Raw genomic sequence first — 27,697 nt, 5'->3', positions numbered from 1 at the left:
CAAAGCTTGACTGTCCTTTCCCATGGCAATTTACTTCAGCTTGTTTGATTTCCACTCCCCGACCGGACTAGGCACTTATTCTCGGTCTTCTCTCTTTACAGTTGGAAGGAGCAAAATGGGGCGTTTGGCTTAAAGTGCTCAGCTCCGGCTGTGGGAGCTGACCGCAAGCCACGCCTTCTGTGCACCTGGTCCGCCCAGCTAGTGCGGACCCGGCGGGGAGGGGCGGGACGGGCCAATCGGCGCTGCTCCAGCGGGGCTGCGGCTGCAGGCAGGCAGAGCCTCCTAGCCCGTCTGTGTCTGTGCCCATCGATCCCTTCGTCTATCCCCGACCATGGCGAAGCTGATTGCGCTCACCCTCTTGGGGATGGGACTGGCACTCTTCAGGAACCACCAGTCTTCTTACCAGTAAGTTGGGTTGCGGTGAGGGCTGCAGCCTTCGTCCTCCTCACTCCCTGCCAGCTCCACGAGCCCCCAGAGAGTTGGGTCCAGGCTGTTAACAGAACATTTATAAGCAGGTGCTAGATGCCCACTCTGCGGGGGTTTCATAAATGTTTGTCCAGCCGTCAAGCGTCACTTGAAAACAAACTCTTGCTCATGGCCTGAGACATGGGATAAGGAGGCAATTGCCAGGGGTGTGAGTGCCCAGGTTGTGAGCATACACGAATTAATTTTTCATGAAGATTTGTGTGCCCTGGCTACAGAACCCCCAGGCCGGGGGTTCTCCTGATATTTTGTGTATTAGAGAAAGGAGCCCCCGTCGCTTCTGCACCTTGACTGCCTGGCCATGGCAAACCTTCCAGGCTTGAAGATTCTCAAATTGAGGCTACTGAGGGCCACAGCAAAACTGCGTGTGGACCCGAGCAGGTGGGAGCTAACGTGTGCTGTGATGGCTCGCTTCAGTGGGGGCAGGCCGGGAAGAGGGAACCCTGGAGCCAGCATCTGATGTCCTGGGGTTTAGCTCTGCCCCGTGAGTATGGGATTTTGGGCAAATCACTTTACATCTCTAAACTTAGCTGCTTCAGTTAACTGGAAATGGTAATACACACTGCCTGCGACAGAGTAGCTATTCAATAAATGTTAGTTCCCCGCTTCCCTTTAAAGTATTTAATAAAGGGTTAAGTGCTATACAAGGGGGGTGGGGATATTTTAAGAATGTATCAAAAGTTTCATAACTTTTAACAGGAGTTCAAAGTCTAGAGATCATCCTAGTCTCTAAGGCTTAGTCAACAATGCCTTATTTACTTTAAAGTAAAACCTAATAAAAATTAAATATAAAAAATTATATGAGCTTATGGACTAATTAGAAGCTTACATTCAGAATGGGTTTTTACTATTTATTGTGGAGGTTTTTCTAATTTTTTTAAGTTACAGAGTGCAGAAAAAAAGTAAGAAGCAGTTGATATTCATGGCTTTTAAATCATGTAAAAATTACAGTTTGTGAGTTTTTATTAATCACAGTGCTGGTGGCTGCCAAAGGAGATTATAGGTATAGATAAAAATATATAGATAAAGGATGGGTTGCTGAACCTCCTGGAGTGGCCCAGACAGAGGAAGGAAGGGAAATTGTACCCACTGTTGGAAACCCCTAAAACCTAGCTACTCAACTGGGTCTGGGGACCAGATGCCTGAGCGTCACCTAGGGGCTCCCTGCACATGCAGAATCTCAAGCCCTGCCCCACACTATTGAATCAGAACCAGTGTCACTGAACAAACTCCCTGGGGGATTAGAGATAACGAATCTGCCCCAGGGAGAGAAGGCAAGAGATGACATCACGAGGCCTGCATCAGGAGCAAGCCAAATCCCCAGGGTAGATGCATCCTTTTTTCCTCAGACTTGGAGTGTATGTGTGTGGGGCTCACAGGAAACTATACATGTTTGGGCTGGAGGGAACTTAAGGAAGCACACAAGGGATGCCTCAAGAGATTTCTGAGTTTCCCAGGTGGGAGCAGCACAGAGAAAAGAACTGAGAGAGTTCCCCTAGACCACGAGTCTCCCACCCACGAGTCTCCCACCTTTGTAGTCGGCTGTATATGCCGCACAAATCCATGGAATGCCTTGGATGATGGTAGAAACAGCTCCCCTCCCCTACCCCAACTTGGGCTATGGAATGTTGCAGCATCTGTATGACAACTTCCTTGTCCCTACATTGCCAATTGCAATACGTGAGTCCACTGAGTTTCCCTTCTCAGAAGGAAACCACAAAGCTAACGTTGGGCCTCTCAATGCATTTCTGCCATTCCATGCTTACTGTAGGCAACACACAGTTGTGGGAAGAGAGTAGTGGTGGATTCCTGATGACCTGGGTTAGATCTCATTTCTGCAACTTTCAAGTTATTTTGCCACTTTATTCCAGAAAAGTTCCAGCCTGTTTCTCCACCCGAAAATTAGGGGATAATAATACATATTACAGCATATATATATATATGCATATATTATATTTATATTTACATAAAACATATAAATAAAACTAAGTATATATATGTATATAAATCAGGCATATAGCAGGTGTCCTGTAAATGTTAGCTTTTATAGCTGTCATATGTGATCTCAAAAATCTAGAGTGATACTTGAATATGTATTATAATCATACCTCATTGAAAGTCTGAGATAAGGACAAATAATCCTCCAACCCTCCAGTCTCCACTATGAATGCAACCAACACCATCTTCTCAGTCCGATGTACTTGCCTAGTATCTCCACAAAACACTTCAGTGGACATCTGCAGAGTACCTTCTCTTTGCAAATGTTGTGTTTCTGCTGGAGGTTATAGGAATGAATAGGATGCAGTATTCACTCACCAATTTTAAAGTCTACTGGGAGCAAAAGAACAAAAACTGACAGCTGTGAAACTGACAACTATGACAATTATGGTAAGAAAGTTGACAGACGTATATGTGAAGGTTCCTGGGGGTAAACTAAGGAGTTATTAATCCCAGCGCAGAAGACTGGAGAAGCTACAAAGCATCATGAGTAGGGGTCTTCCCAGTGGGTAATGGGCTTAAGAGCATTCTAGGTGAAGGGAAAAGTGTGAGCAAATAAAAAGAGGTTTGAAAGAGATACAGGAAAGAGTCCTTAGTATCATGACACCTAATTTCAAATCCCAACTCTACCCTCTTAAATAAGAAACCACGTGCAAATTACTCAGCCTCTCAGTGCCTCCATTTCCTTACCTACAAAACAGGGTAAACATTCATCTTTTTCTCAAAGGTGGCTAAAAAGATTAAATGAGGAAATATGTGTGAGAGCCCTTATTGGGGCTTGGCACATAGTAGGCCATGAAAAGGAATTTGAATGAATGAGGCATGTGTAGTAGCAGAAAATAGACTGATAAGAGTGAATTTGGCCCCAAGAAGAGTTTGAGAATGGATATGGATTTCTTAATGCCCAGGCAAAGATCTCTGCTTTCTTCTGCAAGCAGCCAGCATGTATTTTCACTGAATACTTCTGCTTTGGTTTGGATGTTTGTCCTCTCCAAACCTCATATTTGATCTCCAATGTTGGAGGTGGGGCCCAATGGGAGGTGTTTGGGTCATGAAGATGGATCCCTCATGAATAGATTAATACCTTCCTTGGGAGTGAGTGAATTCTCACTCTATTCATTTCGAGAGAGCTGGTTGATTGAAAAGAGCCTGCTACCTCTCCCCTCTCTTACATCCTCCCTCATCCCATGATCTCTGCGAGTACTGGCTCCTCTTCATCTTCTGCCATGAGTGGAAGAAGCCAGAGCCCCTCACCAGATGCAGATACCCAATCTTGAACTTTCTAACCATCCAGAATCATAAGCCAAATAAACCTTTTTTCTTTATCAGTTGCTCAGCCTCAAATGTTCCTTTACAGCAACACAAAGCAGACTCAGACAAGTTCACAGCAAAGGCTGTATGGTTTCTGCCCAGAGTTCAGAGTCTAGTGAATCAGGGATATATCTCAGACATTGACCCTTATCTCTTAGGCCCAGAACATTTGGACTTAAGCCTTTGACAAGATATTTCCTAATAAATTGAAAATGAGGTAGAAAAAATATGAGTTGGATGATAATAACATAGATGGGTAAATTTTCAGGTGCATCTTCCAGCTTTTAAGCAGTATTCTCTGTAGATTTTGCCTGGTCAGAGAGCTAAATGTGAGCTTTGTGTTCATACTTGAATTCCAATCCCTACTCAGCCACTTTATAACTCTGTGGCCTTAGAAAGCCACTTAATCTTGGTCAACTATAACTTAGGGAAAATAACACCTCACGGAGGTGTTTAAGGATTAAACGAGGGCATATACAGTACCTGAACTGTAGTAGCAATGATTATCCTGTTGAGATATGACGTGTTTGGGCCACAAATTGGAACCCAAATCAACAGGTGCTGACTTAATGCCTCCTTGCCCGCCCCAGGCTCCCTTTAACTGTGATTATTCTACCTTTTCCAGGCTAGAGATCATCTTCTATGAGAGAGAAGCCTGAATTAGAATAGGAGCTGACCAGTTCTGCCTTTTTCCATCTTTTGTGAACCCATGTTTAGTGACCCTTGTGAGTCAGGCAGCGTGAGTATTCTTCCCGTGTGGTTTTGAGTCTAAGAAAAGTGAATTTGACTATCCTTGGTGTTTTTCACAAGTCTTGGCCCATTCAGTGATTTTATGTCCTTGAATCTCTCCTTCCATGCCAGTCTTTGTGTAGTCCTCGGTTATGACCATCACCCTTAACATCTTGTACCTGCCCTTTGGTTCCTTGAGGGCATGCTACAAATATTCACTACACTTTCCCTAGACCAGAGTTTTTTCAAATGGTGGCTAACAAAGTCAATTTAGTAAATAACTACCAACATTTTAAAATAAATGAAACAGAATTGAACAGAAAAGTTAGGAATGTATCACACAGATTAGGACGAGTATTATTTTGTGAAGCTTGATTCAGATGTGTATATGTATGTTTGTGCATGTGCTGGGCGTTCGCACCATATAAAATACTTTTCCTAATGTGAGTCTCTGTCTGAAAAGTTTGTAAGCCACTGCTTTATCACTTCCCCTTTTATTTCCTTTTTGTGAATATTTGCAATTATAATGTCAGATTTCCATTTTGGAAATACCTTTCCATTTCTTAGGTTATGGGACAGATGCCAACTTTCCTTTGAAGCCTGTTTTCTAAGTTCACATCTATCAATTAGGAAACCACAGTCTCCTCACAGTCCAAACCTTCATCATCTATTCATTCATCTCTGTGTTTCTAGTACCTAGACTGGTGGCTCTTTACTCTGGTTGTGCATTGGGACAAACTGTGGCACTTTTACAAAGCAGATTACTAAGAGGTACTCCTTGCCCCTTAGGTCAGATTTTCTTAGAGAGTGAAAATGATAGCCAGTGGCCTGATGGTAGGAATGTGCTCATTTTTTTCTGAATGAATAAATGAAAGATCAATCGCCCCCAAATTCGTATCATTCGTAAAATTCTTACCACATCGGTTAGAATTTTATCTAGCATGTCTGTTCCCCCTGTAGCCCATCTTCCTCCTGTGAGTACAAGTAAATTTCTTAGCCTATCTGAAGACAAATAAGATTTTTAGGGATATTTGGATAATTGTCACTACTTGCTATGACAATACTGTATCATTAGTTCTCAAAAAAAAAAAAGTTTATTGTTTAAATCTCTTGGTTGTGCTAACGTCGTCTGTTTCTTTCAAATGCAGCATCAGTAGCTTCGCTCTGCTCAGGCAGCCGGCTGGTACTTCCCTCTCACATCTGTTCATTTTTTCTTTGTCCTTTACGCAGACGTTTTCCATGGTGTTTGTGCACTCATATCTAACAAGTCGCTCCTGTATGTGTGTGTGAGTGCACCTGTGTGTATTAAATGCCTTTTTACATGCAGGCCTTGTATATGATTTTTTGAAGTTACAAATCCTTTCAACGTACCTGTATTTTTCAAGCACTACATCACAAAGCAGATGCCCAGTCCAGGCTGTGGAGTCAGATTGGGCAGATGAGTAGGAGGCTGCCCATCTGTCAGCAACTCTAAAACATCAATGGAATAAACTGGAACCGTGTTGCCATTTACCCGGACTTTCCACCTAGCAGTCCTTAGACACTGATGAAATTGCTCCAGCTCCTGCCAAAGTACACAGAGCCCTGGGGAGGATATTATGTATCTCTCATGTGTACCTATCCACCTCTGCTAAATAAAAACTAAATATTGTACACAGAGTTCCCCACTTGTCTTGCCCTGGCCTTGCCTGGAAAAATTGCAGGAAAAACTCTGGAGTTGAAACTCAGGCAAAGTACAGTGAAGGAGAACTTTGTGGGCTGCCTACCTTTGCAACTTAATTATAATTTCTGAATAGTTTTGTGTGTGTTTTATTTCTTTCTCCCCCACAGAACACGACTTAATGCTCTCCGAGAGGTACAACCCGTAGAACTTCCTAACTGTAATTTAGTTAAAGGAATCGGTATGTATGTGAGAGGAAGAAGGGTCTCATTTGAACTTCTGGTATTTTTTTGCTCTTTGTGTGATTAATGTGCCTGTTTAATTCTGTCCAAAAATGAAATTTTTAATCAGTAGAGTCAGTGGTAGTTAATGATAAGTACCATGTTGTTTGACATTTGACTTCACCAACATATTGCCAAGGTGTTGGCAGTTTTGGTTGTTTGTTTTTGTTTGATCAATAGAGCAAAAAATAAAAAAGAAAAATAGAATAATGTTTAATTCCATGGTAATCTAACCTGAGGAGATGGCAGAAGAAGGGAGGGAGAGCCAGATAAAGCAGTGAATAAAGGTAACTTTTTTTAGAAAGGCTCTGACAGGACTTTGCAATTACCACAAGGCTTCTCCTTATGCGTCTCTCTTTTGATATTGGAGAGGAAAATTTTTTCCAGAAGCTCTCAGCAGATTTCCCCTTAGATCTTATTTGTCAGAGCTGTAGGACAGGCTGGTGCCCTAGCTGCAAAGGATGCTGGGAAAGTAATTATCGAGCCTCCAATGTGGGAGGCAGACCCTGTCAGCAAAGATAAAAGAGTAGGAGAATAGCAGCTGGGAGGCAACCAACAAGGAGAGTCCCTGGGCTCAACTCTCCAGCTGGTTCCAACCAACCAGCTTTGTTATTTGAGGACAATTGGTTTGAGATCATGCTTTTGTGTGCTTTGGGTGTTTCTTTTTTTTTTTCTCTGTTCTTTTAGAATTATTCATCTCAGTTGATTAAGGCTCAGGAGGCTAGACCAGATGACTTAGTACCACTAAATTTCACTAGATATCTTACGGTGCAATTGTTTTCTAGAAAAATGTGATATTGATATCAAATATCACTGGGTTTTTGAAAAGCAAACTTTCCACTAAGTGTATAAATACCTATCAGATAGTTCATTTTTCTCTAGATAAATTGAAATGTTAAAAATTTACACGTACTTAAAGTATAACTTGAAGACAGTAATATTTAACTGATGTTTATAATTAGTAGTAAAAATTCATATTCTTGATCACCTAAAATGTATCCCCACTTTAACTCAACTATCTGGAATTTGCTTATATCTTCAATATGGCTTTCCAAGGGTTTAACTGATTTGGAACCATTAAGTATCAACATGTATTTGTAATTTGCCTTGTATCTTTAGAAAACAACAAGTTCTTTTCAAATAATCATGGCTTTTGTATATTTTGTGAATTTCCATGAACTTTAAGAGGATTCAGTCTTTGAGGAAAAAGCTCTAGTCCATCAATTTAAAACAAATATACTAAGTGTAAATTTTAATTAAACTTGTTAATGATATTAATATATTTTTAATTTCCATATAATCGCATTCATCAATTTGAATGAATGAAAGAATGAATTATTCTGAACCTATTAAAGAAGAGTAATATATAGCCCCAGTTTTAAGTGAGGTGTGATGAAGAAATGGATCCACTTCCTGAAATAATATGAAGCAACCTGTACTTTCTGTTCTCTTTTCTGGCAGAAACTGGCTCTGAAGACTTGGAGATACTGCCTAATGGACTGGCTTTCATTAGCTCTGTGAGTGTTTTCTTTCACTTTTCTGTGTTCTAGAATGTTTTCTAGGACTGGCAGTTTAAGTCTTTCACTTAGGCTTTCTGTATACCCATGCCCACTTTCAAATAAAATGAACAGTCATGTTTTAAAAGACAAATTGTGTATGCATTTACACTTGTGCTATAATTATGATCGTGCATGTTCTATGAATATTTGTGTTCTTCGGTCTACATTGAACCATATTACCTTAGCCTCTATTGCAGCAATTTTTTTGTGAGTTCAGTGTATTCAAAAATTGTTTTCCCCTCAATTGTCTATTCCCTAAGCATTTAGAATTGCCATATTCAAATATTTGCTAAATTAAATATACATTTAATGTATACTACTTCACATGTCATTTCAACTTTCACATTTTTAAACAAATTTCAGAATAAGTCCTTTAATTTAAAATTGTTGATAGGTCCCAATTCCCAATTTCCAAGCTTTGAAGAGAGAATCCACCATATTTGCTGAATAAAGGTAACTTTTTTTAGAAAGGCTCTGACAGGACTTTGCAATTACCACAAGGCTTCTCCTTATGCGTCTCTCTTTTGATATACCATAGCATATAGATCGCTATGGTAGCTGATATAGTGCAAAACAAAAGAAGTCCACCATCTGGCCTGGAGATCATAACATAACAGAGTTGATAGGAAAGATAGATAATCATCCAGCCATTTAAAAACCTTTGCTACCCCTTGTAATTTATTTAGTCCGGTTTTCTCTTACAAAGATGGTAGACTAGTCATCCTGCAAAGCAATGTCTTGCAAACTTTCTTGAGCAACATAAGGCGTATTTCAAGCAAAATCTTATATGGGAACACAATATATAAAACAAGAGCTTTGTTGTTTTGATTGAAGGCTAAGGAAGGAGTAGTTCCTCTGGCCCACTAAACCTCTGTCTTTGAGATGCTTCCAAGGACCTACCAGGGAACAGTTTAAAAGCCATAAGCAATATTCTCTCTGTATTCGTTGCTTATATCATTGAAGACTATTATTAATTGCCTCTTTGGTCTGCTCTTCCATTTTTGATCTTTCTCATGGGCTGGAAGCTGTAGTGTGGTGCACATATGACTTTGCTGCAGGGGATGAAAGGGTTTGTGTGGGGTGGTCTAGTGGAGCATGTGGCTTCCAGAAGACTTCTCCTGGGGACCCATCACACAAGCTAACTAAGAGGCTTCCTATGTGGCCATCTGGCTAACCCTGTGGTTTGGAGCAGTCAACATGAACCCATGGGCCATGCAGCGCCTCTATTAGCATTTGAAGTACTGGTATTGTGCTTGATTTTTCTCCTCCATGGTTTATAAGGGATTAAAATATCCTGGAATAAAGAGCTTCAACCCCAACAGTCCTGGAAAAATACTTCTGATGGACCTGAATGAAGAAAATCCAACAGTGTTGGAATTGGGGATCACTGGAAGTAAATTTGATTTATCTTCATTTAACCCTCATGGGATTAGCACATTCACAGATGAAGGTAACAATATTTACTATTTATTAAAATCAAAACCAAACTTAAAACAAAAACAGAAAAACATGCCAATAAATGAATTATTTTTTCTCATCCAAACAAGGCATAATCATGAATAATGTTCTTACTCTGGGTTTTAAACTTACCCTCTATGTTAATTGAACTTTATAGTAAAACCACTTAAATACTTGAGAATGCTAAAATATTTAAGATTTGTAAAGCATCTAATTTTGTAAAATACTAACATTCACATTATCCCTATAATTACCATAATAATAATATCCAGCCCTGATCATTACAGCTTTTCCGTTTTAAACAATTTTCTAGACTCAGGCATTTACAGGAACAGATTTTTCTAACCCAAGGCATCTGTAACCTATAGGTCCAGTGACAGAAAGTCACCATGGTCAGCTTTCTGCCGGTCCCATCACCTTCAATGCCTCCTGTCTGCTGGTTCCTCTGTTCTGTGTTCAAAATGCTCTTCTGCATGTTGGTCCCTTTCATCATAACTTGGTGTCATCCTTTATGTCTTTACCCCATTTCTCCCTTTCTATTTGCTGTCACTTCATTGTCTCTGTATTAATTTTCAGCCCCAGTTGCACAATGGTACCACCTGAAGAGTTTAAAAAGACTCGATGCCCAGCCCCCAGCTCGACAGATTCCAATTCCGTTAGTCTGAGGGAAGCCTGGATCACAGTACTTGTTAAAAGTTGTTCAGTTGATAAAAATACCAGGCTAGGGTTAAGAACCACGTTTATTACCCATTACCTCCATTTCATCATCAGATGATCCCTCATTCAGTTCTTCTTCTGGACTTTCCCCACTGTGGATGGCTAAAATTGCTACCTTGAGAATCATCAGTGATGTTCCTATTAACAAATCTCCTCTCTTCCCTTCCTCCCTCTCCTTCTTTCCCTCTTCCTTCCTTCCTTCCTTCCTTCCTTCCTTCCTTCCTTCCTTCACCTCCTTTTGTTTTTTGTTTTGTTTTTGAGATGGAGTCTCACTCTCTCCCCCCGCTGGAGTGCAGTGGCACAATCTTGGCTCACTGAAACCTCCACCTCCCGGGTTCAAGCAATTCTCCTGTCTCAGCCTCCTGAGTAGCGGAGACCACAGGTGGTCTAATTTTTCGTATTTTAGTAGAGATGGGGGTTTCACCATGTTGCCCAGGCTGGTCTCGAACTCCTGAGCTCAGGAAATCCTCCCACCTCGGCCTCCCAAAGTGCTGGGATTACAGGTGTGAGCCACCGCACTCAGCCTCCTTCACCTCCTTTTATGCTGTTCACCATTTTCTCATTCACAAAACTTGCCCTTCCCTTATACTGCAGTCCACCTAGCTGTTCCGGTTCTCATCCTACTACAGGTTTTCTCCCCAATTCATTGTTTTGTCACTCATTGCTACTTCCCTGAGCACTACCCCAGAGGTTTGATCTTTTACTTCCTCTATATTTTCTCTATTTTAGAACTTTCAAACCAGTGTCACGCTGCCTGCTTTCTAGGAGGACATCCCCAAATAGGGGTATTATTATTCTTCTTCTTTTCATTAGCCCTTCACTTTTAATGCCGCAGGTGCTTACTAGACACTTCTATTTGGATTCCTTTCCTATAGACACTTTAAACTCAAAATGTTGAAAATGATTTTCCATCCTTTTATATTTCCTTCTCTTCCCCATGTGAGACACACACACACACACACACACATATATATACATATATATATATATCCCTTTCAATGGACTCTCCACTCATCCACCCATTCATCACCATTATGTTTTATTTAAAAATATATATATATATATTATATATATATATATTTTGAGACGGAGTCTCTCTCTGTCGCCCAGGCTGGAGTGCAGTGGCGCGATCTCGGCTCACTGCAAGCTCCGCCTCCCGGGTTCACGCCATTCTCCTGCCTCAGCCTCCCGAGTAGCTGGGACTACAGGCGCCCGCCACGACGCCCAGCTAATTTTTTTGTATTTTTAGTAAAGACGGGGTTTCACCGTGTTAGCTAGGATGGTCTCGATCTCCTGACCTCTTGATCCACCCGCCTCGGCCTCCCAAAGTGCTGGGATTACAGGCGTGAGCCACCGCGCCTGGCCTTTAAAAATATTTTTAAGTGCAAAGAAATATAGTGTTTGATGTGTGGATACTTTTTAAAATAAAAATGAGGTAATATTACACAACTCCTTCTATAAATTGCTTCTGCATTAAACACTACATCATGGACTCCTTTATATACAGCACATTTGCAGCTGCTTTGCCAAGGCGATTCGGGATTCAGTTGTGTGGGAGCACCAGAATATAGCTCATCTGCTAGCAAATATTTAGGTTGTTCCCACCTTTATGCTCATTGCAAACAATGCCAAAATAAACTTTCTCGCACATGTATTTTCTGTGACTATATCCTTAGGATACATTTCTAGAAGTAGAATCCACTGCACAAAATGTGAATTCAGGTTTTAATCCTCACTTGAATTTGATTTCCAACATCCTCCTTCCTCAGCTGTATTCAGGGCCTTTGGATTCTTCCTGTCAAATGCCTCTCATGACCTTTCCTGCCTTTTATTGCCAGTGGCATCCTCTTGGTCCAGTCCTTTCTCTCCACATTGCTGGATTACTGCTGTAGCCTCAGCTCGTGTTACTCCTTGGTTCAAATCCCCCAGTGAGCAAAGACTGGATCTTCACCTTAAGCCCTAACAAGACTGATTCTGGTTCCCTGTGGCTTCAGCCCTCTCACTCTCCCACTCTCTCTTGCCTTCACTCTGCTCCCAGCACAGCCTCACAATTAAGTGAATATGTCCAGGAAGTTCTGCCCCGGGGCCTTTGCACACTTTCTCCCCTTAGCCTGGAATGCTCTTTCCCTAGATATCCACATTATTCGTTCTCTTATTTCACTTAGATTTTTGCTCTAACATCCCCTCATCAGAGAGAACATGACTCCCATGAAGATACTACTTCATTACTCTCTATTCTTTTATCCTGTTTTATGTTTCCTTTGTAGCATTTAACACCAACTGAAATAAATTAAACACTTGTTTGCTGAATGGGATAATGAAAATCATCTTAGCAGCTTTCTCTGTTCAGATCGTCTCAACTCAACCTGCCAAATTTTGCATCTTAACATGGTGAAACCTCATCTCTACTAAAAACACAAAAATTAGCCAGGCATGGTGGTGGGCGCCTGTAATCCCAGCTACTTGGGAGGCTGAGGCAGGAGAATCACTTGAACCTGGGAGGCGGAGGTTGCAGTGAGCCGAGATGGCGCCATTGCACTCCAGCCTGGGCAACAAGAGTGAAACTCCATCACAAAAACAAAACAAAACAAAACAAAAACGCCAATATGATCATGTCAGAGGTTTCAAAAGACCTACTCTTTCTTAAGGCAAAGATCATAATCTAATTTTCACTTGCCAACTCTGATCACACATTCTTGACCGCTTAGACTGGTCGCCTTTGTGTTCTTAAAGTCCCACTGACCCAAGGAAGCTGCTTCTGTTTGTTTGCTACTATTTCTCAGATGTTCTTCTATGGAATTTATCATCTCACATTGTGTAAATTACACCTGATCACACCTTCTCGTATTGGGAGTTCCCATGGTTTTTATCCCTTTCATCGCAACTGTGCATCTCGTGGAGACCATTTGAACTGGAAAACTTAAAGGGTTCTTTGGAGTTTTAGTGTCAGTGATACTCATTCTTGAGAATTTTTTTTTCTCCTGTGGAGTTTTGAGTTTTCAGAGACTGTCACTAGTTCTTCCTTGAGCCACTTTTTTTTGGAACAGGAGCAATCACAAATGCTTCTCTCTACAAAGAGATGAAAATATTCCATCTGTCTGACATCCTAACTACTAGCTGGAGGTGGGTTGAAATTGGTTTTTGGAGACAGGGCTGACGGTGAGAACTCAGTTAATGTTTCGTTTTTCTTTTTAATCTCCTCTCAGATAATGCCATGTACCTCCTGGTGGTGAACCATCCAGATGCCAAGTCCACGGTGGAGTTGTTTAAATTTCAAGAAGAAGAAAAATCGCTTTTGCATCTAAAAACCATCAGACATAATCTTCTGCCTAAGTACTGAGATATATCACATTTCTATTTTCCTTTAGCTGTAGTGGATAGTTAATCCACTTTTAGTTTTTCCTTTTGGCCAGAGTAGGTATGGCTGTTCAACTCTCATTTCTAATGATCACAAACTCCTCCACATGCTCTTCTGAAGAACCTTTTGAGGACTCAAGCCCCTCAGAGACGGCCCATTCTTTTCCTCTCTTGTTTCCTGAGCTGGTTGGACGCTGGCTCCTGGCCTCAGGATCTCCATTCAAGTTATTACCAGGAAAAAAATCCTTCTCTTCTTCAGAACCAGACTTAGTATTTCAAACCCAAACAGCCTTCATAGATAAATTTGACATCATGAGCTTATTTATTTATATTAAAAAGTAGACTCTTAGATGTTTCCACGAATTAGAAACACAGACCCAAGAGGAGACCCTGAATCAAGTGCATCTAAGACCTCCTTATACTGCCTCCACTGCTGTTTGATTGCACAAAATTTATGCAATAGCAGATATGTGGTAACACTCAATTCCACCCTAGGCATCTTGTTCACGTAACATATGGTGAAATAAAACACTCAACGATCTCCAATCTCAGTCAACTTCCTCACATGCCCTATGAAGATTTGGCTTGTAAGGCCAGTGATGGATTTAGGAGAACAATCTAACACTATCTTCTGAAACACTCACCTCCAACTGATTACGATTTTCTAGAATCCCAACCTATTTTTATATAATTTATGTATAACATTTGACTACCTCCGTATTTGTAAATCTAGATTGATACTCTTTGCAGGTACCTAGCTAAGGGCCTGGTATATAGTGTGCACTCTGTGTTACCAGGACCCCTTCCTCTTCTTTCTTATCTGGTGGTTTGAGGATGAGGAAAATGAGGTTGGAGAGAAATTGAGTTACTGGATGAGGGCCAATCAACTCACTAGTGGCCAAGTAGAAACCCCAGCTCAGGTCATCTTCTGCCCCACCAAGATGAGTAAAAGTTCAAAGAACAGCTTTTGGTGGAAGAGTTTATTCATGCATTCATTTAACAAATATATTTTCGAGAGAGAATAAGGTCACTGAGTGGAGAATGTGAAGAACACCAAGATTTAAAGTAGAGAAAAGTATGCAGAATGGAGAAGCTGGTCAAATGATAACACTAATAAATGAGCTTTCTCTGTAAGTCAGGTGCTACACTAACTAATTCAAACAGATTATTTTATTGATGTTTTACAAATACCTTCTGAATTAGGTGTTATTATTATATCCATTTTGGATTTTTAAAAGTTGGGGCCTGGACGAATTGCTAAGTTTCCCCAGATGACATCATCAGTAAATGGTGCAGCTGTGATTCTAATCCTGGTAACATGAGTTCAGAGCTGGTGCTTTAAACCGCTACAAAATAGTGAAAAAAATTATGTGTTTTAACATTTAATCTTGGAAATCTCAGATTTGTCTAAGTTACCGGGTTGGAGTATTTTTTTCTTGAGCCAGTTGCAAAAATATTGGTCTTAGGCAGCATAGGAGACTGAAAATAACCACGGTGCCATAATTAACTAGAGTTCTGCTCTCTCAACCCAAGGATTAGCTGTGTGAATTTTCTTCTTTGTATTTATGGTTGTTTATAACATTAATATTCCAATAACTAAATCTATTATAATTTAAACCTGTTACTATTCATATATCACAACTGTTATTATTGGTCGTTTACTGTATGCCAGGCATGGTGTGAAGGCCTTTGCATTCATTATTTCATTTTATTCTTACTCTAGCCTTTCAAGGTATACAGAGAAAACAGAGGTTCAGAATAGCGGCTCAAAATTTAGTGACAATGCTGTGGCCCCACAAGCAAGCAGTGTCAGGATTCAAATGATGTTCATCAGATTTCAAAGCTATTACTCTATTACCCTTTAAAAATTTGTTATTTATTTATTTATTTTACTACACCTGGGGGTAGTAAATTTTCAGCAATAAAAAGTTATTGCTCTAAACCATTCCACTCTGCTCCTTTCTGTGAAAAACAGACAAATGATAGTCCAGCATACTAATTTCAGAAATTTAAAAAAGAGAGAGTAAAATCAGATTGCAGATTTGTGTCTGGAGCCTGTCCAGACTAATCCTAAGTTCTGAGACCTTTTCTTTTTTTCATGTTGTAATAGTGGCTAGCATTGACTGAGGGTTTATTGAATGTCATACTCCCTGCAAAGCACACAACAGGCATTGTCTCATTGTAACTCCCACTGCAACTCCACAAATTAAGATCCTGACCCTTAGTCTTCTACTAATGAGCTGTATGATTTTGAGAATATCATTTAACCTCTCTTTACAGATGAGAAAACTGAGGCTCTGCGTGCCTGTCTAACTTGCCTGAGAGCTCAGAGCTGCGTCAGAGCTGATGTGCTGGCCATGACGCCCTCTGCAATAGAGCAGAGATAATTTTCTCCCAGATCATGCTCTGGGGAACTTCTATCACCTCAATCAGCAAAGAATGACTCACTTATGTGTTCACTATTGTACCTATTAAAGCAGAAAAATAGACTCATATATCTTACATTTTCAGTAACAGAGAATCCTAATCAGAAAGGAAAAAAAAAAAAGAAGCCATAGCATTCTATTTCTGAGCATTCTTGTTCATGGACATTTCATTCAGTTTAGAATCACGAAATCTTAAGGCTGGAAGATCAACCAGTCTATCATCCTGCTTTCACAGATAAGGAAACTGAGGTCCTGACATGTGAAAAGATTGATTTTTCTTAGATCACACAGCTAATAGTAGCAGAGCTTTAACTAAAATGCAAGTATCCGGGCTGCTGGTTCAGCATTTTTTCAATTTCTTATGGGAGTTAGTTCTATGTGAGCACAGATATGTGAGCACATTTTTGCCCTGACAATGATTTCTGGCCTAATTTACTTTCTACTGAATTTAGTGTGTTTACACACAGACACACACAGATACACACACACACACACGACGTAACATTATTTTAAGATACATATAATAGGATTTTTATGTTACAGTGCTGTAATCATCTCCTCAGATTTCTTAGACCAATGATTGTCTTTAAGGATTGTATTGGCAGGACTAATTTCATATTAATTCTGTTCCATTATAGCTAGCACGAAGGCTCCATGGCATATCTTGATTTCAGGAATAGACAGTGAGGAATGCCAATTAATAATCCTGTAATGTTCAATACCTTCACCTTATATATTATGTGTGTATGTTTTAATTGCAGTTTGAATGATATTGTTGCTGTGGGACCTGAGCACTTTTATGCCACAAATGATCACTATTTTCTTGACCCCTACTTACGATCCTGGGAGGTGTATTTGGGTTTAGCGTGGTCATATGTTGTTTACTATAGTCCAAGTGAAGTTCGAGTGGTGGCAGAAGGATTTGATTTTGCTAATGGAATCAACGTTTCACCTGATGGCAAGTATGTGAACTCTCTGAAATGTAATGGGTTTACTCAGATTCTCAGGAGAGATCTTGGAATATATTCTTTTTTTAAGTAATATGATACATTTTAACATGTTACCCTAGTGAGATAAAATTAGGAAAAATGTAAAATGTCTTAATTTTTCAGGGGATGAAATTATCAAATCAAAAATTTCATTGTGAAGGCATACTGGCTTTATTTCCTTTTTGGAAAGAAAGTACATTTTAAGAGGGGAACTGTGATGAAGATTTAGTATGTCTGAATAGCTTTGTTTTGAGTAAAGATGTGAGTGTATAATGAGATGAATAGTATGCAGGTATATGTCAGTAGTGCAGGTTTATGACAAGATAAAGAATTTGTACCAAAATGTAAATCAAGGCAATACTTCCTTCATCAAGAAAGTATTACTGTGAAAAACAAGTCAGTTTAACTAAGCAGTGTGCTTAGTGATGTATTTGATTTATAATGTTATCTCATGGTGAGCTACAACAAACAATTTGCAAACCAACATTGGTCTGGAGACTGCATTTTGGATAGCATTGGTATATACATGAAATATCTATATCCATCCATACATATGCCCTTTCTCATCTTGTGTCATCATCAAGGATTTCAGAGTCAGTAACATATGCTTAGAAAAAGCAACAGGGGCCAGGTGTGGTGGCTCATGCCTGTAATCCTAGCACTTCGGGAAGCCAAGGTGGATGGATCACCTGAGGTCATAGACCATCCTGGCCATCATGGCGAAACCCCATCTCTACTAAAAATACAAAAATTAGCCAGGCGTGGTGGTGCACTCCTGTAATCCCAGCTACCAGGGAGGCCAGGCAGGAGAATCGCTTGAACCTGGGAGGTGGAGGTTGCAGTGAGCTGAGATTGCACCACTGCATTCTAGCCTGGGTGACAGAGCAAGACTCTGTTTTTTTTTTTTTTAAAAAAGAAAGAAAGAAAGGAAAGAAAGGAAGGAAGGAAGGAAAGAAAGAGAAAGAAGAAAGAAGAAAGAAAGAAAGAAAGAGAAAGAAAGAGAAAGAGAGAAAAAAGAAAAAAGCAAGCAAGCGAGAGCAACAGGGACAGGGACAGCTTTTAATTATTTATATCATAGACCAGTGTTTGAAAATAGAAGATAATTGAGCAGTAATTTCTTTTTTTTTGTTGGGGGGATGCACAGTGCTTAGACTAACCCCAGATCTTTGTGGGGTATGACTAAAGCCACAGGGTGAGGACCACACTTAGGGCAGAAGAGGAGGAAGACTTCTGTCAATCCAGGCCAAGCAGCTTTTCTTCTCTCATATTTTCTCTGGATTAAAACAAGGGGCTGTTGTCCAAGGGCTTTCCTGCAACTTTCCTGAGAGATAACTCACTATCCCCTGAAATGCAGAACCTGGGGCTTGACACTAAATTGACAAACCAAAAGAGAAACACTGTAGTGCATTTCACTCCCAGATACTAAAAGTTGGTGTTAGGGCTAAGTTCCTTCCATACTGATAAGGACAACTATGTCCCCTCCTTCAGAAATAACTTTTCAGAGATTAAACCCCTCTGTGCACTGTAAACTCACTGAGTTCTTTCAGAATTTAGTGTGTTTGAGATGGGTTCCATTTTCCATTCCTTAAGCAAAGTTCTTCCCGATGAATCGTTATTACAACTTCATCTTCATCTCTCAAGTTGTGTTACTTCTAGTACTTTGATGTAGCTCTTTCTTCTTTGAAGGTATGTCTATATAGCTGAATTGCTGGCTCATAAGATTCATGTGTATGAAAAGCATGCTAATTGGACTTTAACTCCATTGAAGGTAAGATGTATTAACACTGTAAGTTTGCAGAGTGATAATTAGATTCTAATTGATTTGTGAAATTAAATGTGAAGAAAAAAGGACTGCTTAATTGGAGTGGGTGAGAACCAATTTTTCACTCCTTTATTAAGAGTCATTAGCATGGTTATGTGTTTGTTGTTCATTTTTACTCAACTGCAGAGTGGCAAACAGCAAACCCCACCTCTCACCCGTGAACCTTGCATTCTTTCTGCTCTAGCAAATTTTAAGCTTGGCATTGTGTTCCCAGATCCTCCTTCCATCCCTCCCTTCCTGCCTTTCTTCCTTCCTTTCTCCTGTTCTCCCTCTCCTCCGCCTTCCTTCCCTCTCCTCCCCTTCTTTCTCTTTTTTCCTCTACGTTGATGGAACAGCCAAGAAATAGCCTCAAATTTTACTTCATGCAGGGCTGCTCTCCGCAATGTTTATGAAGTCCACGCTCTCACGATGGCTGCCAGGTGACCTGGCTGCCCCTCACCTCTCTGCCTTTACCTCCAACCATTGTGTCCCTGCCCCACGTCTCCTGCCACTGTCTCAGAACGGGGCACCATACCCTCTGCTAGGAGGAGAAACCTTCCTTCAGATCTCCATGACCCTCTCCTTCATCTCCTTTCATTTTTACTAAAACGTCACCTTGGTCTTCGAAACCTGGAACTGCTCCCTCTCCCTACATATTTTCCCTCGCCTTTCCTGCTTTATTTTTCCATTCAGCGTGTATTGCTAACATACTATATATTTTATTCATCCCCTTTATTACCTGATTCCCCAACTAGGGTGTAAGCTCCACCAGGACAGGCTGTTTTTCTATTTGCTTCTGGTACAATTCGCATTGCCTAGCTGGCACTTAACAAATACTTGTTAAATTACTGTGGTGCGGCTGGGCATGCTTCAGGGGTTCACCTCCTGCCCCCACCAATTCTGGTCGTCTGAAGGTTGGAGTCAAAAGGGGTGAAAACACAAAGCAGAGGAAAAAGAGACCAAGAGCAAACTAGAGCCCTAAGAAAGCAGCCCTCTACCTCCGAAAAACAACAAGACGGTGCTTTCCTGCCATAAACGCCCACTGCAGGAAGCACTGTCAGCGCCAGTTGTATGACTGTTCCTGTCAGCACATCCGAGAGACTGTCACGAGGGGCCTCACTCAGAGAAAATTACCTTAAAGCAACATCAAATGTAACATCGTGTTTGACATTAAAAATCACTGGCAGGGCTAGTTTGGTATTAGGTCAAGTAAAATGGAATTTCACACGCTCGTACTGGCTGAGGGAATAAAAACAAGCTGCGGTTTTAACAATGGGTATTTCTGTAAAACGAAAGTTAAAGAATTTCATGAGAATAGAACCCAATGTAACATACATTCACCACAGAATGTCAAGGCTCTGCTCTCACCAGGGCGAGACTGAGGGCGAGGCCAATTTCAGCAACAGACCGTGCCTGTCTCCCATCATGAAAACCCCAAAAAGGTTATCCATCAATTGTCACATTATTCATTCTTTTGAAAGACTGTAGTAATTAATATCAGTTAATTAATGCCCGAGAGTGCCAAGTAATTTGATAAACTAGCTGAGGCTAATCTTAAATTTGTGATGAGGTGTGGATGGGTTTATGTCCAATCGGATATTATTCAGCCTTAAAAAGGAATGAAGTTCTTAGCCGGGTGCGGTGGCTCACACCTGTAATCCCAGCACTTTGGGAGGCTGAGGTGGGTGGATCACGAGGTCAAGAGTTCAAGACCAGCCTGGCCAACATGGTGAAACCCCATCTTTACTAAAGATACAAAAAATTAGCCAGGCATGGTGGCACATGCCTATAATCCCAGCTACCTGGGAGACTGAGGCAGGAGAATCACTTGAACCCGGGAGGCAGAGGTTGCAGTGAGCTGAGATTGCACCATTGCACTCCAGCCTGGGCAACAAGAGCAAAACTCCATCTCAAAAAAAAAAAAAAAAAAAAAAAGGAATGAAGTTCTGATACCTGCTACAACATGGATGAGCCTTGAAAACATGATGCTAAATGACATAAGCCAGCCACAAAAGGATAAATATTGTATGATTTACTAATAGGAAGTACCTAGAACAGGCGAATTCATGGAGACAGAAAATAGAATAGAAGGGTGATTACTAGGAACTTGTGGGAGAGAAGGGTACAGGATTTCTATTTGGGGCTGATTGAAAGTTCTGGAGAGGGATGATGATGATGGTTACACAACATTGTGAATATACTTAATGCCACTGTGTTTTACACTTAAAAATGGTTAAAATGTCAAATTTTATATATATTTTACTATAATAGAAATAATTCTCTCCTCTCTCCAAAAAAGATTCCAGGACTTAGTCAATGAATTAGTCACACTTCAATGAACCTCAATTCGCAAAAACCTGGAATATTTGTTAACAGAGAATACTCTGTTTTTCCCAAAGAGAATAATTTATTATGTTTTCTTGACCAAGGAATGCGAATTTTTCCAGTTGCCTTTATGGGAGTGTGAGATGTGATATGCAGGGGTCTTGCCGTGAGTTAGCATGGAGAGGAATTATTTATTTGCAAGGCAAATAGTTCATTGCTGGAGTCAGAACAGGCTCCCTGCTGGACTGTCAGCACTTCCATGGCATGAGCTGTGTCTGCTGGGTACCTGGTGCTCTCCAGGTGCTGCGTTCCTTGCAGACCTCGTGTAGGAGCTCAGAAATTGCCTGTTGAATGAATGGGACCCCAGGTTTCTGTGTCCTTCTCCCACTCCCACTCTCATCTCAGTAGGTTTCATCTGCCATGGAATTCACCAATTGGCTGTACTGCTTCCAAAGATAAGAGCAAAGCCCTGAAACAAACATTTTCCTCATTTAAAGACATTATGGTATCAGAGTGGTGTGCTGATACTGGGATGGACAGGGGTTTAGGGATGGAGAAAGCATGGAGCCGCCTGCCTTGCCTGTCTCTGGGGTAAGAAAGACTGATGGCTCTGCATGGTGGCGAGATTGAGGCTCTGCCATGATGCTTGAGCCCTCTAATCCCTCCTTGGGCATGTGAGGAACAGCTCTCATTTTGAGTAGGAGGCACAGGGAAACGTTGGTTTTCTGCAGCTGTCTGCTCATTCCCTGGCTTTTGCAATGAGTCATGACCAGTTATTTACAGGTTCTCTGGGCACTGAGGTATGCTGGCCTCTGAGGTACATGGTAGATATTATTTCTCCAACTGAGAATTAGAGGTAAACAAATAGATGGGATTTCTCCCCAGTAGAAGGCAGCCAAGATGATGAATGGTGGAATTAAGAATCATTGTTATTATTTATGATCCTTGTAGAGAGCCTCGACAGCAATCTGTGCAGTCATCAAATGCTTGCAACTTATATTTAGAGAATAAACAGCAGAAGAATAGGGAGTTGAATAACATCAGGAAACTAAAGAACAAACTTTTCCTCAACTACAAGGCAAAAATGAGACCCTGGGTGATCATTTCTTCTCTGGCTGCACAGCCTATGATTAGCCATTAAAGAGTCCACGTTTCATTGATGTTCTTCTGAGAAAGAATCTACATTTCCTGGTTGTTTTCTGAATGCTTTTAAAAATATCATTAGCACATGCCATTTTAGAAGGAGCTGTTTCATGCTGCACCGAAAACTTCTTTTTTTCAGTTTTAGGTCCATGCACAGATGTTGGTACAAATGATTTTGTCTAACTTTTAACAGTCTTTCTTGGCTTTCAGTATCTCCCCCCTGCCCAATTCTGCCCTGGAAATTGACAAAATACTAGCATAGATGAAAGGTCAGAGGAATTTTGTGAGTCCTATTGAAATGGGGCGGAATTGTATCCTTGGAAGCAGCAGCGTGGTGACCAAGGACAAGAGGCAACTTTTCTCTGATATATTTTGCTCCATCACAATTGTGTTTTACTTTATGTCTTGTTCTTTTCTTGTTTTTAATCTTTTAAGTCCCTCGACTTTAATACCCTCGTGGATAACATATCTGTGGATCCTGAGACAGGAGACCTTTGGGTCGGATGCCATCCCAATGGCATGAAAATCTTCTTCTATGACTCAGAGAATCCTCCTGCATCAGAGGTAAGTTTTCAAAATGAACCAGATAAGTGACTTTATTCCCAGCTACTGTTTTTTCAGTTGAAAACATAATTCTCAATTCTTTTTTTTTTTTTTTTTTTGAGACAGAGTCTCGCTCTGTCGCCCAGGCTGGAGTGCAGTGGTGCGATCTCAGCTCACTGCAAGCTCTGCCTCCCAGATTCACATCATTCTCTTGACTCAGCCTCCCAAGTAGCTGGGACCACAGGCACCTGCCCCCACGTCCGGCTAATTTTTTGTATTTTTTTTTTTTTTTTAAGTAGAGACAGGGTTTCAACCTGTTGGCCAGGATGGTCTTGATCTCCTGACCTGTGATCCACCCGCCTCGGCCTCCCAAACTGCTGAGATTACAGGCATGAGCCACTGTGCCCGGCCAATTCTCAATTCTATGTGCAAATAAAAGGGGGGACATAGATAGATGATCCAAATGATCAGAAATGAAGGCTTTTGGAGGTGCTTTAGTCAGAGTCTAGGCAAGAAACACAAGGCACACTTAAATTGGATAATTTGAGGGGAGTTTAATCAAAGGACTATATACAAAATGTGTGGACACAGTGTAGGGTAATCAACAGAGGATAATGCAGTACCCCAGGGCTAGCAAGGGAGGGAGGAAGTGAATACCAGAAGCCAGAACAGGTAGACGGTGGTGGGTGGAGAGGGTTGCCTGAGAGGAACTTGGCCTCTGGTTAAGGGATCCTCAAAGAATATAATGATGCCATACTGCTATGGTTTAATCATTCATTTGTTACATGCCTTCCTATTCAACTCCCCCTTCCTGTGTGGTGGTATACGCACAGGTACATGCAATGGACCAGTCCTGGAGCACATTGGCCAGCCTCTCTAGATCTTCCTGCAGGTGGCAAGATAAATAGCTGGAATTATTCTGGCTTAGAAGATCTCATCTTCCACCTTAGTTGCAGTACTCAAAGGTCCCATTTTTTGTCCATGGTCTTTATTCAGTGAACTATTTTGGGTATAAATAAGAATTTGCAACCTACTTCAATATAGGTATTTGCACATTTACTGAGTTTTCAGTATCTACTAAGGATACTTATTATTTACATCATATATATGATATCATTTTGACATATTGTCTACTGCTGTGTATTGTTAAAGCTCAGTTTTAAGAGTCCATTTCACCTGCCCAACAGGAAAAAAAAAAGTGTTAAAGCCCATATCTCTTGGGTTTAAAAAAAAAGAATCCAAATGTGTATTTCCATCTACCTTATGGCTCTCTTACCTTTTATCTCTAGGTTTACAGGACAATTGTGATCATGTTTAATGGCAATCCTTTGTGCCTTTTGCTAGTTTTTAGCTATTAGGGTTGCTGAATGGTATGTTTAATAGAATTGAAGAAATGTATGCTGTGGAGTGTTCAGTGCTCAGAACTGAGCAGAATGTTAGATTCTAATTTGTTCTTGCTTGTTAGCTCATTTAGTAATCTTGGGTCGTTTGCTATAGCATGGACTTGGTTTGTTGTTCTGGAAAAAATACTTCATTTCTAATGATTGATCTGCAAAGGAATAGCAAAAAGTAATAACAATTCACTATCTAATGCACTGCCCCTAGAAGAATGATTTAGTTTTATTAACAAGAAGCTTAGCTAAGCCAAGGTGTACCATCAACTATTTCCCTGTAACTACTACATGTTAACGCTATGGCAATTTCCTAAGACATCTGTCTTTGGTGCCAGCTATTTTTAAGAGGTCATTTTGAACGTTCCCACAGACCCTTTTATATCCATGCGGTGGCCTTCACAGTCTGCCACATTTGTGATGTAGATATCCTTTCTGCAAGTCATTATGTATTATCATAAAGGCTTAATAATAGAAAGTTAGAGTTGAAGGGGAATTTAGAGATAATCTAGTCCCACCCATTTCATTCTACAGATGAGAAACAAATGTGAGTGGAAGATCCAAGACATGACCCAGGTCTCCTACCTCAGTGCAGTGCTTTTCATACTAAGTTGAATCACATGCGATTGCTATTTTTGACAGCCAGAATGATCAAATATTGGCTATTTCATATGGTTGGCTTAACATGATACTACACTGTTATTAATGATACAATCACATTTCTCCTCAATTAAGTGAAGGAAACTGTTACAAAATCTTATACATTTAGAGACAGGAGGTTAACTTCAGAACGCATGAGTATGGTACAGAGATGTGGTTTTTTGAGGGCCAAATTTTTTTTTCTTCTTTGTCTGCATTTTAAAAACCAGGAATTAAGTGTAAACATCCAGTTCCCTGGCTTACCTGAAAATACATGAAAACGGACCTTAATTACTGCATGGCAACAGTTTGGCTATTGCTGAGTGTATTAGTCAATGTTCCCTAGAGGGACAGAACTAATAGGATATATATATATATATATATATATATATATATATATATATATGTATGTAAAGGGGGGTTTATTATTAACTTACCTGATCACAAGGTCCCCCAGTAGGCTGTCTGCAAGTCTGAAGAGCAAGGAGAGCCAGCCTGAGTCTCAAAACTGAAGAATTTGGAGTCTGATGTTTGAGGGCAGGAAGCATCAGCACGGGAGAAAGATGTAGGCTGGGAGGCTAGGCCAGTCTCCCCTCTTCATGTTTTTCTGCCTGCTTTATATTTGCTGGCAGCTGATTAGATTGTGCCCACCCAGATTAAGGGTGGGTCTGCCTTTCCCAGCCCACTGACTCAAATGTTAATCTCCTTTGGCAACACCCTCACAGACACACCCAGGATCAATACTTTGCATCCTTCATTCCAATCAAGTTGACTGTCAGTATTAACCATCATACTGAGTAACTGCTTCCTCCCTCCACATTGACTGAAATCCCCACTGCTCCCTAATGTCCCACATCCAGGATGCGCTGCTCATTTGCATTTCCTGCCTCGTCCCTGGAGGTCTAGATACTCTCCACCTCTGCTAAAGATCACTTGAGATCAGTACCCACCTGTTCCCAAATGAGGAAACAGGTGTGTTAAGTGTAATTTTGGAACAAAATAGGATTTATCTCATTGTATAAGATTATACGGCTTCTTATGGAGGATAACCCTATTCTGCATGATTATTTTAAGTGACAACAAAAATATTAACCCAATGTTATTTCTTCCACAGGTGCTTCGAATCGAGAACATTCTAACAGAAGAACCTAAAGTGACACAGGTTTATGCAGAAAATGGCACAGTGTTGCAAGGCAGTACAGTTGCCTCTGTGTACAAAGGGAAACTGCTGATTGGCACAGTGTTTCACAAAGCTCTCTACTGTGAGCTCTAACAGACCGATTTGCACCCATGCCATAGAAACTGAGGCCATTATTTCAACCGCTTGCCATATTCCAAGGACCTAGCGTTCTTAGCTGAACAATGAATGCTGACCCTAAATGCGGACATCATGAAGCATCAAAGCACTGTTTAACTGGGAGCGATATGATGTGTAGGGCTTTTTTTGAGAATACACTATCAAATCAGTCTTGGAATACTTGAAAACCTCATTTACCGTAAAAATCCTTCTCACTAAAATGGATAAATCAGTTATGCCAATTGTCAGATATTAAATAACAGTGTGTGACCCCAAAAGTACTTACCCTAAAACATGTGTTGCCTGAAAGCACATGTGTGTATTGCTGCCTTGCCATGTCTTGTTCAGAAGACACAGGGGAGCAGGGTTAGCTCACATGTCTTTAGAACTCCAGTACTCACCCAGGGACTCCAGTTCACAGGCCAGCAAACATACGCATTATGAAGTTCCCCTCTACTCCACGCACATAGTAAGTCTGACTATGGCAGTCAGACTTACTCCCATTTTCCCTTCGATATATGACTTTCTCAGTAAATATTAACCTGAATTATTCCAACTCCCCTTGTACTCTTGCTTTTTCAATTCTCCTGTTGCAATGACACATAGGAAAATCTTAAAATTCTTGGGAGTGTTGTCACACCTGAAAATTATGAGTCTCTATGATCTTGGCACAAATTGTACATTAGAGTGTCTTTGACTTGGTGAAAGGAAGTTTGTTCGCTTTGATGATTGGATACAGAATGAATCCCATAATTGACTCGGTCAAAGCTACAAGAAGTGTCCCCAAAGACTACACTGTTATTGAGGTGGTGGTAGTGCTGGTGGGTTTTTGTTTAATATTTAAACTTGTTGTGGGGGCTGAAAAGAAAAAAAATAGAAAGGTAAACAAGTAGAAAAGATCAACAACCCCTTTGGCTATCTTCTGAGACATGACTAGGAAGAAAACATGACTTTACCATTTTGTTATAGAGGCTGATATATAAAGGTTACCCATTTTCATTTATTTGTTTTTCTGTTTTGAAGGTATAACCTTCATGATGAATTACTTCTTTGAGGTGTTAAGGCAGTGACTTTAGAAACAAATTTCTCGTTTTTGTTTTGTTTTTGAGACCGAATCTCACTCTGTTGCCCAGGCTGGAGTGCAGTGGTGCGATCTCGGCTCACTGCAACCTCTGCCTCCCAGGTTCAAGAGATTCTTGTGCCTCAGTCTCCCGGGTAGCTGGAACTACATGTGCACACCACCATGCCCGGCTAACTTTTGTATTTTTAGTAGAGACAGGGTTTCACCATGTTGGCCAGGCTCGTCTCGAACACCTGACCTCAGGTGATCCACCTGCCTTGGCCTTCCAAAGTGCTGGGATTACAGGTGTGAGCCACCACACCCAGCCAGAAATGAAGTTTTTCTAGGGCACTTGTTATGATGATAGTCTGGCATTTCGGGAAAAATGTTTTGCCAATAAATGGAGAACCACCAACAGTTTAAGAATCACTGACTTGAAGTAATAAACAGCAACATTTTGTCTGGGTCAAAAAACCACTTTCTTCACAGCAAGATTGGAGTTAGTCATGATTCCAGTGACATAATATCCT

General features: G+C 40.7%; 1 protein-coding gene across 1 annotated transcript; it reads left to right on the top strand.

Moving 5' to 3' along the window:
* Window positions 1-274: 274 nt before the first annotated feature.
* On the top strand, window positions 275-27,329 carry PON1 (paraoxonase 1). Its single transcript, XM_003252515.4, has 9 exons — window positions 275-405; window positions 6,352-6,422; window positions 7,924-7,979; window positions 9,303-9,471; window positions 13,403-13,529; window positions 16,741-16,941; window positions 18,655-18,736; window positions 22,673-22,801; window positions 25,925-27,329. Exons 1-9 carry the CDS (start codon window positions 332-334, stop codon window positions 26,081-26,083), a joined length of 1,068 nt encoding a protein of 355 aa, XP_003252563.2. The 5' UTR covers window positions 275-331; the 3' UTR covers window positions 26,084-27,329.
* The last annotated feature ends 368 nt before the right edge of the window (window positions 27,330-27,697 follow it).

Source organism: Nomascus leucogenys, chromosome 11 (genome assembly GCF_006542625.1).
Source record: "Nomascus leucogenys isolate Asia chromosome 11, Asia_NLE_v1, whole genome shotgun sequence".
NCBI classification, from domain to species: Eukaryota; Metazoa; Chordata; class Mammalia; order Primates; family Hylobatidae; genus Nomascus; species Nomascus leucogenys.
This window is presented reverse-complemented; position numbering and strand designations above follow the sequence as displayed.

Coding starts and splice junctions, on each gene's coding strand:
- PON1 (XM_003252515.4), top strand. CDS start 332: ATGGCGAAGCTGATTGCGCTCACCCTCTTGGGGATGGGACTGGCACTC. Junction 9,472..13,402: donor TAGCACATTCACAGATGAAG/GTAACAATATTT, acceptor ATCTCCTCTCAG/ATAATGCCATGTACCTCCTG. Junction 16,942..18,654: donor AACGTTTCACCTGATGGCAA/GTATGTGAACTC, acceptor TCTTCTTTGAAG/GTATGTCTATATAGCTGAAT.